The 21,653-nt window shown below is 45.7% G+C and overlaps 1 protein-coding gene across 1 annotated transcript in view; it reads right to left on the reverse strand.

The window, feature by feature from the left end:
- The window catches only part of Fubp3 (far upstream element binding protein 3), a 47,792-nt gene extending 29,890 nt beyond the window's left edge, over nucleotides 1–17,902 (reverse strand). The window contains 2 exon segments of the mRNA XM_052723086.1: nucleotides 3,746–3,851; nucleotides 17,732–17,902. Coding sequence (XP_052579046.1) covers nucleotides 3,746–3,851; nucleotides 17,732–17,815 — 190 coding nt within the window. The 5' untranslated portion in view covers nucleotides 17,816–17,902.
- Nucleotides 17,903–21,653: the final 3,751 nt, after the last annotated feature.

Consider the following 21,653-nt stretch of genomic DNA (forward strand, 5'->3'; position numbering starts at 1 on the left):
CAATCCCAGCATCCACATGGCAGTTTAAAACTGTCAGTGGACTCCAGTTCCAGGGGATCTGACACCCTCATACACATATACATGCAGGCAAAACACCAATGGATGTAAATTTTTTTTAAAAAATCATTAAGAAACAAACAAAAAGAAGCCATCTGAGGGAGTGCTCACAACTGCCTAGGGTGCCACTGACTTGTTCCTTTCCATACAGGACACTTCTCAAGGCAGCACTGCCCTGCATCTGCTTAGCTCTCTCCTCCACAGAACACAGCTCCCCTGATTCTGGCCCAGTGACCTTACTCCCAGTGGCCAGGGAGGGAGAAGACGATGCTGAGGCCGAAACTAGGCCCCATTTCCAGGGTTCCTCCTCTGTTCAACAGAAAACCCAAATTCCAAACTTGGAGAGCAGGAGGAAAGAAACAATTTTCATAAGGTATTTAACAAAGAGGTTTACTTGATCAAAATGTGCTGCACAGTGCAGAGTGCCTGAGGGTAATGTCTGCTTCCTCCAGTACAGTGGGTCGCCATGAGACAAGTGTGCAGAGATCCGGGAGACCCAGCAGCATGCAGCTGCACTCTCCCTGGTACTCTCTCACTACGAAAGCACACCGCGGAAAGGAAAGGAAGCTATACTGAGGAGCTGTCTGTCTTTAAGGACAGACAGACACAGAGTGTGTATTTCAAAAAGAGGTAACAAGGCAGACACGGTAGTAGAGTCTGTAGTCCCAGTCCTTGGGAAGTAGAGACAGCGGGGTTAGGAAAGACTTCACCCTGGCTTATATGACAGTTTGGAGGCCAGTGTATGCTATCCTTAAAGTGGGCACGGTAGCACTTCCCTTTGATCTCAGCACTCAGGAGGCAAAGGCAGGTGGATCTCTCTGAGTTTCCAGGACAGCCAGGGCTCCACAGTGAGACCCTGTCTCATAATTCAAACCAAAGCAACAAAAGAAAAGAAGTAAAAATGCATGCATTATAACAAGGACTTGGGATTTTAGGTGAGATTCTGGTGTTCCCTTCAGAGTGTTGTCTCTGGCACCCATATCTGCTTGTTATTCTGTGCTTTTTATCGATAAATTCAGAATGTTTTACTGATTTCTTTCAAACAGGATAAAAACATCTTTTTTTGGGGGGAGGGGGGTCTGAGACAGGGTTTCTCTGTGTAACCCTGGCTGTCCTGGAAATTACTGTAGACCAGGCTGGCCTGGAACTCACTGAGATCCGCCTACTTCTGCTTCCCGAGTGCTGGGATAAAAGGCGTGTGCTACCACTGCTCATCGAGAAAAATATCTTAAAAGTGCCAGAGGGTTTTACTAACAAATATTTAGGTATACCCTATGCAAAAGACAGCATGGCCCAACTTTTCACACTTCGAATCTACAGGCTGAATTGCTCGACAGGACTGGGTAAACTGTAAAGTGATTGATCGTGATTTCTGGGAACACTACACTAGAAAGATACCATCCATTAAGAAGACCTGTGCTCAGAGCCAGACAACTCCATTTTATTTCTATATTGACGTCCTGCAGGAACAAACAAAGCGCAAGGCCCTGGAAAGAGAAAGAGATTTCTCTGAGTCACTGCTCCTCACTTGTGCAAAACTGCCCTTAGCACACTCAACCATACTAGGTCTAAGAAATCACTCTACAAAAACCGAGAGACCATAGGGTACACTTAGCAGCAGCAATTTAAACGGTTACCTGCATTTTGACAACCTTGAGGTGAATTTCTGTATGAGATCACAAACAGTTTGGGTTTTTTTTTGTTGATGTTTTTTGAGACAGAATTTCTCTGTGTAACAGTCCTGGCTGTCCTGAATTCACTCTGTAGACCAGGCTGGCCTCGAACTCACAGAGATCCACCTTCCTCTGCCTCCCAAGTACTGGAATTAAAGGCATGCAGCACCACTGCCCATCTTGTGATTGTTTTTTTTTTAATGTATTTTGTATGCATGCATGCACAGATGCATTGTGGAGTTCAGAGGACAAATTGTGGCAATCAGTTCTCTCCTTCCATGAATTGAACTCAGGTGCTGAACTATCTCCAAAGTCCATGAATAATTTTTTTTTTTTTTTTTTTTTTTTTTTGGTTTTTCGAGACAAGGTTTCTCTGTGTAGCTTTGCGCCTTTCCTGGGACTCACTTGGTAGCCCAGGCTGGCCTCGAACTCACAGAGATCCGCCTGGCTCTGCCTCCTGAGTGCTGGGATTAAAGGCGTGCGCCACCACCGCCCGGCCATGAATAATTTTTTTAAATAGACAAGAAATTTCACTCTCAAAATCCTTATTGTCCCTTATACTCAGAATCCAATTATTCTTTAGAAAAAAAAAAAAATCTGCCAGGTGAATCTGTGAGATTCAAGACAGGCACCAAAACTACACACACAAACTCTGTCTCGAAAAACAAAACAAAACAAAACAAAATCTTGCCAGGCACACACCTTTAATCTCAGCATTCAGGAGACAGAGGCAAGCAGATCTCTGTGAGTTCGAGGCCAGCCTGGTCTACAGAGTGAGTTCCAGGATAGCCAGGGCTGTTACAGAGAAACCCTGTCTTAAGAAAGCCAAAACAAACAAACAAACAAACAAACAAACAAACACTCAAGTCAGGCATAGTCGCTTATGCCTTTAATCTCAAGACTCAATAGGCAGAGGCAAGTACACCTCTGAGTTCAAGGCCAGCCCAGTCTGCATAGTGAGTTCTTGGCCAGCCAAGAGCTATGTAGAAAGAACCTGTCCCAAACAAACAAAAACCACACACTCTTTTGAAAAGGAGATTACACAACACATACAATTCTAAACCTTGGTGGTTTTTCCTCTTAACAACATATCACAGAAGCGTCTATACACAACTGGCTATGTACCCAGAGCAACAGGAAGGTAAGAAGAAAAGACACCGTCTCCCCAGCTATATGCAGACCCATGTGAAACTCTGTTCACTTCCCACCCTCAGTGTGCTCCCAAGCAGGAGGGACAAAGCCAGTGTGAACTCTGTGACAACACAAGGCTGGAGCACTGGTGACAGGTACTCTGAGTGTCCCCAAATTCCTTTAGAGATGGAGTTGGAAATAGAAATCAACAAACTAATAAATGAATGAATGAAAATGGATGCTTCTACAAAGAGCCTGTCACACATGAAAGTATATGGAGACTATTAGGGAAGATGACGGATCAGGGATGGGAGAGGGCGACAGAAGGGAGAATGGTCCAAGTATGTAACATGCATATCTAAAAATGTCATCATGGAATCCAGTAGTGCATATAAATAGTACATGCTGATTTTGAAAAAAAAATTCAACAACAAACCATGCCAGACACAAATGGAAATGGTGAAAGCTGGCAGGGACTGGAAAGGTCACCAATCTGTCCTTTCTTAGAGGTCAGCTAACTACAGTTTCCCCAGGACTTGCACCAAATCTTAGGATTTCACAAAAGTACTAACTTCAATTCCCATGCAAGTGCCAGAGGGACTGAGAACTAAATCAAACACAATTCTCAAATGGGTCAAATTACTTCCAAGTGGACGCTGAGGCCAAGTCTTTACCGTGGAGCCCAGCTGAAAAGATTCCTGTATTATCAAGGCAAATAGGAACTCAAATGCCAGCCAATTGCTAAGAAAAATCATCCTAACTACTTCCTCTTCAGCATCCTCTAAGAGTGTGATGCTGGAGAACTGCTCAGAAATGGCTGACAGACTCAAAATAACCGGCAGGTTCACTGCCATCAAAAAGGTGAGCCGTTTACAGCAACTTACCTCCATCATCCAGGGGCCGTTTCTGTACTCCATATCCGTACACCGAGGGGTCCACCAAGGGTGTGGAATTATTCAAGTGAGGAATTGAATCAATTTTAGCAGCAATCTACAGAAAGAATCAAATTTAAATACTTGGTAGCAAGTCATAGTTTTATCCCAGGAGGGAAGACATCGTCTTCTTTAAGGGGCTGTGACCCCATTTCTCCCACCTAGAGCATTTTCTCTGGAAGGGCAAACATTTAACCTGTTGAGTTTTCTTTGGTCTTGCCGCTTTAGAAATTAACTCCCCGAATGTTGTCTTTTAAAAATTTAATTCAGGGGGAAAAGAGGTGTATGTGGAGGACAACCTATGATTGTTGGTTTTCTTTTTCTACCTCTTGAAGTCCACGGTTCAAATTCACATTGCCTTTACCTGCTAAGCCATCTCATCACCCCCTAAGAAAACCAGAATTTTTAGTCACTTAATATATATGTATGCCACATCTTCCAGAGTCCTCTGACTAACTCATAGGGTCTTGTTTTAGACAAGATCTTACTAGATACCTTCAAACTAAGGGTAGCTCTCTGCCTCAGCCTCCTGACTGCTGCTATTATAAGCATGAATGGCAGACCTGGCTCTGGGCCACCTTAATTTTAAGAGCAGCCTCAAACATTCTCAGCACATAGTAAAAATGACCCCAAAATGGGTTGGCAGGAGAGCTTAAAAGGTAAAGGGCTTGCTACCCAAGCCTGACTATCTAAATTTGACCCGCAGAACCCACATGAATGTGAGAAAACATTCCATAAACTGTCCTCTGACTTCCACATGTGTACACACAGCACACACATGCACAAAATTATTCTTATTTTATGCTTATGGGTGTTTCGCCTACACATATATCCATGTACCAAGAGTGCCTGGTGCCCTCAGAGGCCACAAGAGGGTGTCAGCTGCCCTGGGACTGGAGTTACAGATGGTTGTGAGGAGCAATGTGGGTGTTGGGAATGCAGCCAGTGCTCTCAGCAGTCAAGCCCAGCCCATAATAACTTTTACAAGACTTGAGGGGCTGGAAGGAGAACTCCGTGGAGAGCTTCCTGGGCCTGCAGAAAAGTGGGTTGCCAGCACTCATGGCAGGTGGCTTACAATGATGTCCTGTAACTCCAACTCCAACAGAAGGAAATCTGACCCCTTCTTCTGGCTTTGGGGGACACACCCATGTGGCATATATTCACAGATATCTTTTAAAACATCAACTTTAAAATGACTCCCAGCCAGGTGGCAATGGAGCACGCTTTTAATCCCGGCACTTGGGAGGCAGAGGCAGGTGGCTCTCTGTGAGTTTGAGGCCAGCCTGGTCTACAGAGTGAGTTCCAGGACAGCCAGGGCTACACAGAGAAACCTTGCTCAGAATAAAAAAAAATCCCACAAATAAACAAATAAAATGACCTCCCCCAAAGAGGTAAAGGGATTCAAACAGTCAATGAGCAGCCTGAATACAGACAGGATCCAACCACAAGTCTGTACCTTAGGCAGGTTATTTCCATTCCCTTTGGAAGATGCCTTCTGGTTTCCAGATTTTTGTTTGCTTGAGACAAGGTCTGCCTCGGCCTCCAAGTGCTGGGTTGCAGGTGTTTACCACCACACCTGGCCATTGTTTTTTGAGTCAGGGTCTCATGTAATTCAGGCTGGCCTGGAACTCACAATACAGCCCAGCTAAACTCCTACCTCTTGAGTGCTGGGATTGCGGATGTGCACTACTATGCCCAGCCTCCTTCCTTATCTGTTGGTCTTACAAGTAGCTGGAATGAGTGTTACGATGGTTTCCTATTGTTCATTTTATTGAATCAACAAGTATCCTTCTAAACTGTAATGGAAGTTTTTGCATCCGTTCTAAATTTATGATTGTTTTCATTGTCTATAATTTGAGAAATTACCACTGAGATGGAGTAACATAGAATATATGTGGAGGTCTGAATGAGAATGGCCCCAAGAGGCTAATATATTTGAATGCCTGGTCACTAGGGAGTGGCACTATTTGAAGAGATTAGAAGGATTAAGGGGTGTGTCCTTATTTGATTAGGTGGGACTTTGTTGGACGAAATCTATCACTGGGGATGGGCTTTGAGCTTTCTCTCTTTCTTTTTTTCTGAGACTGGGCTTCTTTGTGTCGCCCTGGCTGTCCTGGATCTCCCTTTGTAGACAAGGCTGGCCTTGAACTCAAGAGCTCTGTCTGCCTCTGCCTCCTAAGTGCTGAAATTAAAGGCATGGGCCACCAATGCCCATCTGGCTTTGAGTTTTCAAAAGGCCATGCTAGGCCCAATCTCTCTCTGCCTATGGATCAAGATGTAGCTCCTAACCATTTCTCCAGCACCATGCTGCCATGTTCCCTACCATGAAGATAATGGACTAAACCTCTAAAATTATAAGCAAGCCCCCAATTAAATGCTTTCTTTTTATGAGTTGCCTTGGTCATAGTGTCTCTTCACAACAATAAAACAATGACTAAGACAACATTATGTATATAGTATATAGTATATGGTAGTATGAGATAACAGTTAAATAGACTACAGCCAAGTACGGTAGTTCATGTCTGTAATCCCAGCACTAGGAAGGCTGAAGTCAGGAGTTCTAGGCGAGCCTGAGTTACATTGTGAGACACTGTCTCAAAACAAACAAGTAAGCAAGCAAACAAATAAAATCAGGTTGGAAAGATGGCACATCACTTAAGAGCTCTGACAGAGGACCTAAGTTTGGTTCCTCAGCACCAATGGTGGGTGGCTTACAATCACCTGGGGATCTGACACCTCTTGCCTCCGAGGACACCTATATGCATGTACACAAACCCACACACAGATACAAATGCATATACGTAATTAAAAATAAATCATTTTACAACAACAAAAATGCAAGACAACAAACAAATAACAACAAAAAAACCTGCCATAGGTCAAAACAGGAAGATTGCAAATTCAAGGCCAACTGGGACTATAGAAAGGAGACCCTGACTCAGTCACACTCAGGTCTTTCTTTGCACATGTGAGGCAAGTACTCTCTCACTGAGCCATATTCCCAGCTCTAAGGAGACCTTGTCTCAAAAACAACCCCAAACAAAATTTATAGAACAAGACACACTAGCTCTAAAGCAGTCTGAACTTGAATCCTGGCTATACAAATGCTTGTTACAATGTATCATTTATATTCTAGTGTACATTTTATTATGTTACAGCATAAAGAAACAATGTTTTTCTTTATCACACAAATGCAACCTTGTGGGCAGTGGTGGCACAAGCCTTTAATCCCAAGCACTCAGGAGGCAGAGGCAGGCAGATTCTCTGTGAGTTCAAGGCAAGCCTGGTCTACAGAGCAAGTTCCAGAACAGCTAGGGTTACACAGAGAGACCCTGTCTTGATGGTTCGGCGGGTTAGAGTGCTCAGCTTTGCAAGCATGAGGGCCAGGCTCATACCCATGTAAAAAGCTGGGTATAGTCACAAATGCCTGTAATTCTAATGCTGTAGGGAGGAGACAGATGGATTGCTGGGCTTTACTAGCTGAGGGTTCAGTGAAAGAGTAGAACACCCAACAGCCCTCTCCTATCTAGCTTCTGCAAGCACACACATTCGAATACAGAGCTCAGAATGCATGACTGTGAGTAAGGTGGCAAGGTTCTTTTCCTTGATGCTTCCTCCAACAGGTACACAAGGCTGTTCTGGTGGTTTCAGGATCCATGCTTTCAGGACCACACACACACTGTTCTTAGTTCCCTTATATGCACAGCTAAGTCTCCCATTTGGGACAGTGATGCTCTTCCCTTTTATTATTTCAAGGCCAGGCTCAATGGATAAAGCATTTGCGACGGAAGCCTGAGGATCTGAGCCTCTTGCATCCACATAAAAAAAGCCAGACAAGTATGGTGGCCCACCTGCAATCTCAACACTTAGGTGGCAGAGCCAAGAGAGTCCCTGGGGCAAGCTCAGTGAGCTTGGGTTCATTGAGAGATTCTGTCTCAGTAAATTAAATGGGAAGCAACTGAGGAAGACACAGATGTCAACCTCTGGACTCAAAACATACTTGCAGAGTGCTCCCACATATGCAAATAAGAATATGCATGTTGCTTTAATCCTAGCACTCAGGAGGCAGAGGCAGGCAGATCTCTGAGTTCTAGGTCAGCCTAGTCTATAGAGTGAGTTCAAGGACAGCCAGGACTACACAGAGAAACCCTGTCTTGAAAAACAAAACAAGAATATACATGCATGTATGCATACATACAATATACATTAGCAAAAAAAGAAAAAGGAAAAACTATTTTAAACTGGAACCACACAAAGTAACTCATGACTGTAATGGTAGCACTCAAGAAGCTGAAGTAGAAGGATTGCCGTAAGTTCCAGGCCAGCCTGAATTTCAGGTCAGCCTAGAATGTTGCATGAGACACTGTCTCAAAACAAACAAAAACAAGTATTTTCAATCCAATGTGGTTGACATGAACCTATTATCACAGATCCTGGAATACTGAAGCAGGAGGACTTCAAATGCACTTCCTTGCAAAAGGATTACTCAACTGGGCTCCTTAACTGTTTATACCCCATCATGGAGGGTTGGAGAGCCATGAGACTCTCACCTTAGTAACCAACCACTTTCCCACCACCTCCCTGTGGCATGTAACTCTGCCTTAACTTCAGGAAGCCTTGGGGAAGGGGTAGACTATATAAAGGGACAGGGACCCCATCTGGGGGGGCGGGGGCTCACTGCTGCTGGGTAGCTGTTTTTCAGGTGTGACCTTTTAAAGGGAAGAACCCTCACCTATGCTCTGTGAAGTCCAATAAACTCATCAGTTCCATGGTGGAATTATGCAGTTTGTTGCTGGGATCTTAGGAAAAGGGGCAGACATTGCTCCCCTGGAAAGGAATTCCAGCAACACACAGTGAGAGAGACCCTAATCCCCAAAATAAAACAAAGTGAAAACAGTAAACAAACAATGTACTAAGACTTCATAAACACTGCAGAAGTCATAAAGGAGTCACAGTAAATCACTGTCACTAGGACACGGCACTTGCTATTCGAAGAACACTCAAGATTGAGACTACAGGCTAAAAGCCATGACAGCTCATCTTGAAAACCCAAACGGGAAGCTGGAGTCCACCAATTTATCCTTAGAAACATACAGAACAGCTAAATAAATGCTAGGCAGCCACCCACACAATATGTAGGCTTCAATAGCCCTAGTAACCCTGCCTGGGGGAATATGAGGCTGGACTGGCACACTCTGCTCCCTGTACTAACTAGCAGGAAACAGCAGCCAGGGCCATAGACCCAGTGCCAGGGTCTGGAGCCACAAGCCACAGGGCCATGTCCTGGTCCTGCATTCCATATCCAAGTACATCACAGAGAAAGTGACACATCAGATTCAGATTCCCTACACACCAACAGATGTCTGCAGTGCTTCATTCCTTTATAAAGTCCTCAGGGATCTTATAAAGAGCTTCCTGTGAGGAGGGGGTTACCTGGAGACAACAATGTAACAAATGCAAAGTACCCCGATCAGCCTGGCACACAGTACTAGGAACCAGAAATGGCCACTTGAACCTTTTATGGAAGCTTAACAGTAACAAAGAAAAGCCAGAACCTCTAGCACCCAGATAGAAAACAACATTGGGCTAGGGGTGTGGCTTGGAAGCAGAACCTGCACACAGCATTTTACCAAGCCTAGATGGAGTTCAATCCAGACCTAAAAGAAACAATGTTTCTCTGCCTAGGAACCCCTATTCAGGACCCCTTCCCATCACTCACGGGTTCCCTCCCAATATCATCTATTTTTAAGAAAATTATTACCATTAAGAATTTCCACTTCACAGATTTTGAAAAACCAAGGCTTAAATAAGAGTTAAATAAGCCAGGCATGGTAGCACATGCCTATAACCCAAGTACTGCGAAAGCTGAGACACTTGGCTGACCAGTGAGACATCACCCAAGAGGAAAACAGAAAAAAGACTTTGTCAAAGTCTCCTTATTGCTTAGTGGGATGATCTGTTTCCACAGCATGGATCAGAATCACATCATGTCACTACCACCCACTGGGGGACCTTATGACCATCAAATGAGTTGACATATCTAAGAACTCTTGCCTGGCACCCAGCACAATATGGATACTGTCAATAGAAGGTATTGCCACCAGCGATGTTGCCCCTGGCTGATCCTGCTCTATTTACTGGCATTAAGCAAAAGGAATTCTGACTGTAGAGATGTCAGTTCCCAGCTTTCTCTAGCCACTCACTGCATCCACAAGGGCAGACTGAAACTCTCCTCCATCTGTAGCACTTCACAAACTCACAGTGGCACAAGCTCACAATGAGGCAGTTAAACTGCCTCCTTATAACTATGGGTGCTCTGGGGGAACATGTCTGCCCCAGTCACTGTGGTCCCCTGGAGCACCTGTTAACTGGGTGCTCTAGGATTCGCCTACAGAGGAATCCTAAACTTAATAAAATTGAAATATTTCTGGGGAGAAGTTCAGCTGTTAGGAGTCTTAAAAGGGTCTAAGTTCTGCCAGAGTTAAAGCAGACCTTCCCTGATGGGGGACGTCATGCTTGGCATGTGGCATGTATTCAATAAACACCTGCAGAAGGCAAAGCAGGTATGGAGAAGTCCACTTGAAAGGATCATCCTGAGACACGGGGCTAACAGGTGGGGCTGATATGGAATGCCTCTTGGCATCTTCCTCTCCATCCTGCTCCACAAGCATCCCTTCACTAACTACTGGGTCAGAGAGCTGCAGTCACCTCACTGAGGGGGAAAATGATCCAATGAACTGGACAGAAGAATCAAGTCCTGCTTAGAATTCCAGACCCAGCCCCAAAGCCACAGCATATACAGTATTAACTACTTGTGCACATGGGCCTGTGTGCGTGTGCGTGTGCGCGTGCGTGCGTGTACACACCCGCGGGAAGCCAGAGGACATGTCTTCATCAGTCACCCACCCCATTTTGTAAGTCAAGGTCTCTCATCGAACCTGGAATTCATAAACTCAGCTAGGTGGGCTGACCAGTGAGCTCCTCCTGTCTCTACCGCCCCAGCACTGGGATTAGATACAAACCACTGCACCTAGGGACCGGAACTCAGGTCCTCATGATTGTGTGGCAAGTATTTCAGCATCTGGGCTATCTCCCAAGACCCCTGTGCGCCCTTTTGAGAAAAACTGCTCTATCTCCTCTGGCTTATTTTCAAATATGAAATACGAATTCTAGCCCAGCCCTGCATCTAACTCCACAGGAAAATGAAAAGTAACCACCAATGTGTCTGATTTATCTCTCCACTGGCCCAGCCCTTGGAAAGAGGCCTTGGACATGGCAACTCCTCAACTCTTCAAATAATGGCAAGTGACTTGCCACTATCTATTCTCACAGTACAACCAGTTTGTGCCCGCAGAAGCAGACTGGCTGTTCTTCCCAGTCTCTTATAAAACTCCAAATGCAGCTGATTGTGGCAATGCACACCTTAGTTCCACCATTTGTGATGTGGATGAAGGATCAGGAATGTGAGGACTACATTTAGAGACTCTGAACTAGCCTGGGCCTACATGAGACTATTCTAAAAGACCAAAATTATTCTTTTCAATTGGGATGATTCACAGGTGAAACAGAGTAAGGCAGTGGGGCATGGTGGTGCACACTTTTAATCCCAGCACTTGGGAGGTAGAGACGGAGGTAGAGGTGGAGGCAGGCAGAGGTCTGAGTACAAAGCCAGCCTGGGCTACATAGATCAAAACAGCCAGAGCTACATACAGAGACCCTGTCTCAAAAAAATAAAGTAAAGGAAGGCAGAAGAGTGCGAACAAATACCTATTCTGTTAGAAAGCAGAGAGAGCACAATAAATGCGGCCATGTTTTCTAGCTGCAGCTAGGGGAGTTCTGCATGTTCATGGATGTGAAAGGGCTGCTGAGGGTACCTGGAGTTTGATCCACAGAATTAACTTGTTTCCATAAAGTGACATAACACTCTCTACCCTGGTAGGAGTTACTACACATAGCTATTAGACGCAGAGGAAGTCCTGCAGCAAGGAGGTGGCTCTATCTTTATTTAACCCTACCCACAAATTCTTTGTTCTTTTCCATCAAAGACCTAGTAACAGTGTGCAGCACAAACGCGATAGTCAAGGCCTGGCAGCTACTTGTAAAAGACTTGGGCCTCTTTATGGGCACCCAATTTGGAAAAGGATGGGAGAAAAACTATCAGTCAGGGTCCTAATGGGCAGTATAAACAGCAGCAGCAAGGTGGCAGGAATGAAGGCAGCCCAGAGTGTCATGGCAGCAGCTACTGTTGAAAGCAGTGGAAGACAATGACGGCTGTGACAGACATCGAAAGGCAGTCAGCTTTCCTGGAAAAACTAGAGCCCTAGATCTGTATGTGAAGCCACACTGGCTTCTAAGTGTTACAGCGCGGGTAAGACAAGACATAGCTGCAGGTTTCCTGGAGTCTTCTCCAGCCCACGAGGCACTAGCTGAAGAGCTGTGGTCAAGGTATTAACTACACAGCTGGGACTTCAAAAGACAGCAAAATGTGGTAACATAAGCGAGCTATCAAACCTGAAGATAATGATAAATCCCACTGGAAGTCTTTGAAGTATACCATGGAATGCAGTTAATTTACTATCTACTTTTCAATACCAAGTAAGTTTCCAACTTCTCCCAACCTTCCTAATGAGAGTTTGCCACACACCCCTCATGTTGTGATGACCCCAACCATAAAACTATTTTGTTGCTACTTCATAACTGTAATTTGCTACTATTATGAATTGTAATGTAAATATCTGATATGCAAGATAAATGGTATGTGACCCCCAAAGGGGATGCAACTCACAGGTTGAGAACTGCTTGTAGTGATACGTGGCAGCCACCAACCAAAAACAAAACCCTCACAGGTGAACTCACTCCAAGGGTTCAACACTGCCCCATCAGAGCAAAGCCTCAGGAGCAGGTCAGGAATTCCCCATAGACACTGGCTTTCCCCAACTGTCTGAGAAAGCTGAAAGGAGTATATAAACACAAGGCAGTATTTCAGTAGAACACAACTTCATTCTGTTCAGCATTCAGCAGCTCATCTGAGCCATGAATCAGACCCACATATTAAATGAGCAAAGGCATGAGCTGTCAAGGTGCATCCAACAGCCAGTGAACAGAGCTTTTGCTAACAGCAGGCACACTCTGTTCTTTTAAAGGAAATCTGCTGCTTATGCCAATATCATGTTACTGAAGCCCCATATTAGCCCAGGGAATAGGACACTTACCCCCAAGCAATCTACTCTCAGTCTCAAAAGTAGGAAATGGAGCACCACAAGGAGGCTGAACTTCTAAGGCCACACACTAATCAATATTTCCCCCACAAAGGTGCCAGTAGTGATTAGATTTCCAGGCCTACAAAATTCCTCAAAGGAATTAAGCTATTTTGCTAGCCTTCTCGATTTTATAATGGCTTGGTCACTTTTATTTGGGTGCAAGGCATGGTGCCCAACTCCTTGAAGAGCCATCTATATTGCACTCTATATGAGTACATACTATGGAGCTGGGTAATGCATAGGGCCTCAATGGGGTTAAGACAAAACTCCTTAGCAAGGTGTGTATGATGGTGCATGCCCATAATCCCAGCTCTTAGGAGACTAAGGCATGAGGAACATGAGCTTGAGACAATTCTGAACTACACAGCAAAACCCTGCCTCAACAAAACTACCTCCACAACAAATAGGAACATAAAGTCCTAAAGAACACTGACTTTGGCAAAATAACCTATCTTCAGGAAAGCTAGTGGGAGGCTGTTGGTAGTTTGTAACACTGTGATGGTACAAGACTCTGTTAACAAGTTACTGTCTTTACGGGATGACCAATGCTAATAGACTTTCTGGAAACATTTTTCTTTTTGGATAGGTTCTCATGTAGCCCAGGCTGGACTCAAACTTGCTATACTCCCTATGTAGCTAAGGACAACCTTGAACTTCCTAATCAGCCTACTTCGATCTCTCAAGTGCTGAGATTATATACATATGTGTGCTACCATGTTTAGTTTATATGGCACTGGGGACTGAATCCAGTACTATATATATGCATACTAGGCAAGCACTCTACCAACTAAGCTATGTCCTTAGCCAGGGAATATTTTTAATCATTCTCAGAAAAACTTTTTATTTTTTTTGGTTTTTTGAGACAGGGTTTCTCTGTGTAGTTTTGGTGCATGTCCTGGATCTCACTCTATAGACTAGGCTGGCCTCGAACTCACAGAGATCCGCCTGGCTCTGCCTCTCTAGTGCTGGGATTAAAGGCGTGCGCCATCACTGCCCGGCCAGAAAAACTTTTAAAAGCAAAACAGACTAGTGTCCACTGGTCCCTCTTGTAACCCAAAGTCAGGGCACAGGTGCAGAATGTGACCCTGGAAGATGACTTTCTTTGGCTCTGAGCCCACACTCCTAACATCCAGTCCTCTCTAAGCTAATGAAGGAACATTTGAACTTGCTAAGCAGCCAATGACTTGAAGAACTAGCCATGATGCTCTGGGAATATCTAGCTGTCGTAGACTTTATCAGTAGTCCCAAATCAGATCCTATTTCCACTGCCCTTCAGAACAGATGTGCATTTCTTTTATCTGCCACACAGTAATCCACTGGACCCCCTACTCTGGAAATTTTTTTAAGTTTTATGCGTATATTCAGAGATTCCCTTTGAGTTTAAGAATTCCATACTCGCCGGGCGGTGGTGGCGCACGCCTTTAATCCCAGCACTCGGGAGGCAGAGGCAGGCAGATCTCTGTGAGTTCGAGGCCAGCCTGGACTACCAAGTGAGTTCCAGGAAAGGCACAAAGCTACACAGAGAAACCCTGTCTCGAAAAAAACCAAAAAAAAAAAACAAAAAAAAAAAAAAAAGAATTCCATACTCAAGTACACTAACACCAACCATTGTTGTTATGAGCCTGGAGACACTCATATAAAGATGCTTCAAGATAGCACCAGGAAGGAAGCCCAGTGGCTTAAATGACAGAGCTATGCAACAGGCTTAAGAGACTGAATTCCAGCAGGGCCATCTCATACTACTAGAACTTGCTATGTTAACTGAACACAAGACAACTCGTTACTCTGAAAAACTACAGGCCTTACTGTTGCTAATATTTATGAGACCATCCAAGAAGGGAGAAAGCTCTATGCTTATTAAAATGAAGAAATATGGGGCTGGAGAGATGGCTCAGTGGTTAAGAACACTGACTGCTCTCCCAGAGGACCCTGGTTGACCCACATGGCAGCTCACAACTGTCTGTAACTCCAGTTCCAGGGCACCCAACGCCCATGGCAAAACACCAATGCACATAAAATTAAAATAAGTAAGTTTAAAAAAAAAGATAAAAATGAAGAAATATAGTTAAGTCAAGACTAGGAGGTCAGGCCTGTGATCCCAGCTATGTGGGTAGCTGATGCAGAAGCCTGAGTTCAAGGCCAGCCTAGGCCTCTTAATGATACCTCAAAATTTTTTCACTGTGTGTTGAAAGGCTTGCTTAGCATGTACAAGGTCCTGGGTTCAATCCCCAGTACAAACAAGACAAAACAAAACCCTTACTTCCATTTACTGGGGTGAGGGAGGCATCTCATCCTGGCAGCACTCTCTGTATGTGATGGAGACACAGAACCTTGACTATCCAGAAACAAACAGGATCTCCTTTGCCAAGCTTTATCATATGCATATAATGCAGATTTTTTTAAAAGATAATTTTACTTTGTGTGTAGGTATTTTGCCTACATGCATGCATGTCTGTGCACAACCTGTGTGTGGTGCCAGAAGAAGACATTAGATCCCCTGGAACTGGAGCTACCAATTTGTTAGCCACCATGTGGGTGCTAGGAATACAATTCAGGTCCTCTCCAAGAGTAGAGCTCTACAATGCAGATTTCTAATGTTCAGTCTTACCCAATGAAATCTACTAATAAACGCCCAAATTACCAGCAAATCTTTTGTTTCCTGGGTTCTTTTGTGTGTGTGTGTGTGTGTGTGTGTGTGTGTTAAAGACAGGGTCTCATTATGTAGCTCTGGCAGTCCCGGAACTCGTTCTGTAGACCAGGCTGGACTCAAACTTACAGAGATCCACCTGCCTCTGCCTCTGAATGCTGGGATTAAAGGTGCACACTACTTATACCAAGCTCTCTCTCTCTTTTTTAATCCCCTTCAAATCTTTAAAGGTTGTATGGACCTCCAGCTGTTGCCACTCAGCAGCAACACCCCCATCTCCAATGGGCTTCACTACCGATCCAGGCATCAGATCAGTGTGCTTCAGAAATAAGAACAATGCTGATGAAGTTTTCCTTCTCCAGCGCTCCACATTAAGGCAGCATTTAACAGAAGGCATCCACCTCGAGCAAGTTAAGAGATGGAGTCTTAGGGCCGGGCGGTGGTGGCGCACGCCTTTAATCCCAGCACTTGGGAGGCAGAGCCAGGCGGATCTCTGTGAGTTCGAGGCCAGCCTGGTCTCCAAAGCGAGTTCCAGGAAAGGCGCAAAGCTACACAGAGAAACCCTGTCTCGAAAAAAACCAAAAAAAAAAAAAAAAAAAAATTCATTTTTCCACTCTGTAGGTAGAGACAGGCAGATCTCTAAGTTCAAGGACAACCTGGTCTACAGAGCGAGTTCCAGGACAGCCAAGGGGATACACAGAGAAACCATCTCAAAAAACAAAACAGAAAGAGAGAGAGAGAGAAAGAAATTAATTCATTTTATATTCAACTAAAGGGCTACAGACAAAGGACCTGAGCTTTCTAAACCAGCGACTATAATTGTTAGTGGTCACAGAAAGCCAACACGATGACTTTGACACTCTAGCATAGAGGAAAATCCAGTAGATAGTACCAACTAGTGCGAAACAGGGTTCAGGACTCTGTCTGGCAGAAGAAAATACTAGTGAGCACAGTGGTGGAAGAGGAGCTGGGTGGCATGTTCATCCGTTACAAGTGTGTAACTGAGTAACTCTGTAGTGGAATATGGATGGATACTCACTATTGTACTGGCTGGCCTAGGCAGTAACAAACAATTCATCAGAGAAAACTTAGGGTGAGCCCAACATTTGGGAAGTGTCAGGCTCCAAGATAATGTCTACAGAACCATCAGCATTAAATGCAAACTACAGGGGAGACAGGTAGGGTTCCCTCGCAGGACTCCTGGAAAGTGATGCAAAGGCCCCATTTTCACGTGCACAGGTGAGGACGAATCCTGTGGCATTCTGCTGGGAATCAGTCATTAGTTACGGCCCAGCTTTCAAAGAACCAGCGAGCTTACAGAGTCAGGGAAGATAATAAACATCACTGAACAGAGGGAAGTGTGAGCGTCAGGGTATCTTGTCACTAAGTTTCAGGCAAGAGACAAGGACAATTCTGTTCTAGGCACTATGCCAGGAGCCAAAGAGGTCCCATATTCATTCTCCAGGGAAGCTCAAGCCCTCTAAAAAGCCAGTTTCACTGACAAAACGCACGATATTGCCAGATGGTAAAGTTTCACGGTCGGAGCGAGCCCATCCCACACTCTTCCCAGCAGAGCAGGACTAATCGCCAGAAGGAACTTTTGGGGACCACCCACCTAACACCTCCCCTTCTCCTTTCTGCAAAAAAAAAAAAAAAAAAAAAAAAACAAACCCAAAAAACAAAACCAAAAACATTCTTAAATATAAAATGTCTTCGAATTTCTTCCAATCCGCTTGAAATGCAGCAAGTGGAAGATGAGGTTTCCCACGGCTGCAGAAGCCACGTCTAGGGAGTGAGATGGATGCCCGGGGTCTACACCCGAGTGCCCACCAGGAGCTGTAGGGATTTGAACCCCGACTGGCAGGCCTATGGGTGCAGCCGGGCGCGCAGGCGCCAGAAGCGCTCGGCTAAGGCTTGCTCCGGGCCCGGGGCGCCTGAGGGAACCGCCCGGGCCTCCCGTGTCCCAGTTGCCCACCCGAGGCGTCGGCGAGGCGGCCTCCCGCCCCCGGCCCGGGCCTCCCGCGCCCGTACCTGCCGGACCCGGTGCAGGGCGTCCACGAAGCCCTCAGCCTTCATGCCCACCGGAGCGTTCTGCCCCTGCACCAGCTCCGCCATGGCCGACCCCGCCGCCGCCGCCGCCGCCGTCGCTCCGCTTCCCCGGTCCGGCCTCCCGCTCCGCTCCGGGACCCGTAGCCGGAAAGGGAAAGTCGCCCCACTTCCGGCGGAAGGGAAGCCGAGGGAAGGCACTGCCCGCTCAGTGAGACATAGGTTGGGGAAAAGCCGCGTCTGTGAGGCGGGGTCTCAAGGCACGTGACCGCTGTCCGGCCGGAAGTGGGGGCGTGGCCGCTGCGCGAGGGGGCCTGCCCAGCGCACGAGGCTGCTGTCCGTCAAGAAGGCCCGGTCGCGACCCCGCCCTCTGAAGGGGTCTTGGGCCCCGGACCTTTATCGTCTGGGTGACGGCCGCTGAGCCGCAGGTGTGGCTGCCAAGTGTCCGCTGTCAGATTTTGGTACCTGACGGAAGAGAGACGTGGCTCTTCCAACACCTCACCGTCGAGATGCAGCCCACCCACCACCCCCGTAATAGCCGCGGTGTGCAGCATTGACTGTGATTGAGCACCTTTACATGGTACTAGGAGGCTCAGTACTCCAGAATGTCCCAGGACTGGCCATCAATCAGTTTGCCAAGGATGGGTTTGATGACACCGCTCAAGAAGGCCACCTTGGCTGTAAAGCCAGCCTGGTGTCCTCTTTCACATTCTTTCACTGGGGGAACAGGAAATACCATAGGACCATCATTGCCTCCGAGCCTGCTGAGGCACGAGGCATGTGGAATGTTTGAATGCTTGAGGGGGAAAAGCTAACAGTGATGTTTCAGAGAAAGGATTGAAGGCAGCACGACTTTGGAATATGCTGCTTCTGCCTTCAATCCTGTTAGAACAGAAAGTCACACCTCACTTTGCCAACACATTTGGGAGGTGGATTAGCACAAGAGGATCAGAAGTTCAAGATCATCTTGAGGTCTTTCTTCCTCCCTTCCTCCCTCCCTCCCTCTATCCCTCCCTCCCTTCCTTCCTTCCTTTCTTCCTTCTTTGTGTGCATGTATGAATGTGTTGCCACATGCATGTGGCGGTCAGAGGGCATTTGATCGAGTTGGTTCTCTCCTTTCATGGTGGGTCCCAGGATTCAAACTCAAGCCATTAGTCTTGACAGCAAGCCCTTATACCTGCTGAGGCACCTCACCACCCTAGAGGCTCTTGTTTCGACCTGTATTCATAGAGTTTGGCACATAGTAGGTGCTTAGGAAACTAATTTTAAATTGAATAATGTTGAAGCCGAATAATTCTTAGATTATGGCAAAATAAAAGAATAGCCAAATTACAAAATTGAAATTGATCACTTTTAGACAGATCATTTCAAAACCTGTCGGGAAGCATGCTTGGGTAGTATGGGCGTTACTGAGCACTAGCCATCTGGAAGCAGGAGGCAGCACTCTGGATGGCTGAGTGTTTTCACTGTATATGATGGAAAAAATCAACCATAGAGTTTCAGCTACAGATAGGCATGGTTCTACTTGACATGCTCAGTGATGCTCCTGTTTTTACTGTTTCTACCTTTGAGGAAAGAATGCTCACTCATCCCTATTGCTGCTGACTCTCCCTGTAAGTAGAAATGGGATAGAGAGATGAACTGCCAGAAGGTTTGCATCGCAAAGCCACAGGACGCTTAGCTGGGATGACCAGGTTCTGGCCCACCCTCTTTTTCTGGTTGAGTAACTCTAGGCTGGTCAGTTATCTCTGGGGGGACCAGACGAGGAAGATGACTCTAACCTGGTCAGGCCACTGTGGAATGTTCTACTGTCCTGGGCTTCATTATCTAATACTTACTACAAATCCCCTGAAGCGTAAACCTAATTAGTCTTATTAAATAAAAACCTGGAGCAGATGTTAGCAGGTTGAAAGCTGAAAGATCAGAGAAGCAGAGCAGCTAGCCACTAGAGAGGTTTTTTGTTTTTTTGTTTTTTGGGTTTTTTTTTGTTCTGGCTGTTTTGGAACTTGCTTTGTAGACCAGGCTGGCCTCGAACTCACAGAGAACTGCTTGCCTCTGCCTCCCAAGTGCTGGGATTAAAGGCTCATGCCACCACCGCCTGGCATCTGTGGTTAACTAATGGCTAGCTCCACCCTCTAATCTCCAGGCAACCTTTATTTGTCAGAACACAAACAAAGCATTATACAACAGTCCCCTGTTGCATTTGCTTGGCTCTTAGTTCAACGAATACAGGAAAAGAGTTTTGGCCAAAGAGCACAGAGAAAAAGAGTCTTAGACATTAAATGCAGAAGCCCAGTGGATGCCGTGCTGGAATCCCAGCACTTGAGAGGCAGAGGCAGGAAGTTAAGGAGTTCAGGTCACTGTTGGCTAGACAATGAGGTCCAGCCTGTGATAGACCCTGTCTCAAAATTACAAACAAAACCCATACACACTGTGGTTGTAGGTGGCTTTGTCTCTAAGACTGTCACTTAAACTCTTCCTTTGGCTGGAGAGTCGGCTCAGCCAGGAAGGTAAATGCTTGCTGCACAAATATGAGGCCCAAAGCTAGTCTTCAGAAACTACATGGTTCTGGGCATAGAGCTGGAGAGATGACTCATCCATTAAGAGCTCTTGCTGCTCTTGCAGAGAACCCAAGTTTGGCTCCCAGCACCTACATTGGATGGCTCATAACGTCCTGAAAGTCCAGCTCCAAAGGATATGACACTCTTCTGTCCTACTTGAGCACCACACAGATGTGACACACACACACATACATATAAATAAAATCATAAAAAGAAAATAATACTGGGCCTGGCAGTGCATGCCTGTAATCCCGGTGCTGGGTGGAGGGATGGTTAGAATGTGCTGGTTTGAATGAGAATGCCCCCCCATAGGCTCGTATCTTTGAATGTTTGGTTCTCAGTTGATGGACCATTTAGGAAGGATTAGGGGTGTGGTCTTATTGGAAGAAGTGTGTCACTGGGGATGTGCTTTGAGGTTTCAAAAGCCCATGACAGGCCATGTCTCCCTCTGCCTTCTGCCTACAGATTGGGATGTAGAACTCTCAGCTACTGCTCCAGCACCATGCCTGCCTGCATGCTGCCATGCTCTCCACCATGATGATAATGGACTAACTGTCTGAAACTATAAGCAAGCCCCCAATTAAATATTTTCTTTTATAAGAATTGCCGTGGTCACAAAGTCTCTTCACAGCAATAGAACAGTGACCAAGACATGGAGACAGGAGGATCTCTCTAGTCAAATTGGGGAGTGCTAGTTTCGGTGCAACAGCCTATCTCAAAAAGATTAGGTGGACAGCAATTGAAGACATCAACATTTGACTTTCACATGTGTGAACACACATGCTCATGCACTCACACAAACAACATACACATACATAGATACATAAATGAGCTATTTTTCTCTGTCTTACTGATGACATTGAAATGCTTCATCCTTCTAGATGTGATGGCACACAACTCTAATCCCAGCAATCTGAAGGCAGAGGCAGGCAGATAGCCATAAGTTCCAGGACAGCCTGCTCTACACAGTGAGTTCTAGGCTAGCCAAGGCTACATAGTGAGATCCTGTATCAAGAAAAGAGGGTGGTTAATTGATCCTTTCAGAATTTCATACCATTTCCACTTAATTCTCAGTGATATTGTTTCGGAGACAGCAATTTGATATGAATGTAGCTATTCCCATCTTGTGGTTATTACTGTTCGCTTCAGCTCAGGGACTAGCAAGATGGCTCAGTGGGTAAGGAATCTTGCTGCCAAGCTTGATGACTTGCTTCCCCTTTTCTTTTTTTTTTTTTTCAAAAAGGAAGGTTTTAACCTTAACAAAGTAAAATTGCATATAATTTGGGAATTTGGGCATAGTTTCTCTTACTACTTCCTGCTGGAGGGGGGTGCTGTATCGTATGGGG

This window comes from Peromyscus californicus, unplaced genomic scaffold (assembly GCF_007827085.1).
Source record: "Peromyscus californicus insignis strain IS unplaced genomic scaffold, ASM782708v3 Scaffold_7__1_contigs__length_154581171, whole genome shotgun sequence".
Taxonomy (NCBI): domain Eukaryota; kingdom Metazoa; phylum Chordata; class Mammalia; order Rodentia; family Cricetidae; genus Peromyscus; species Peromyscus californicus.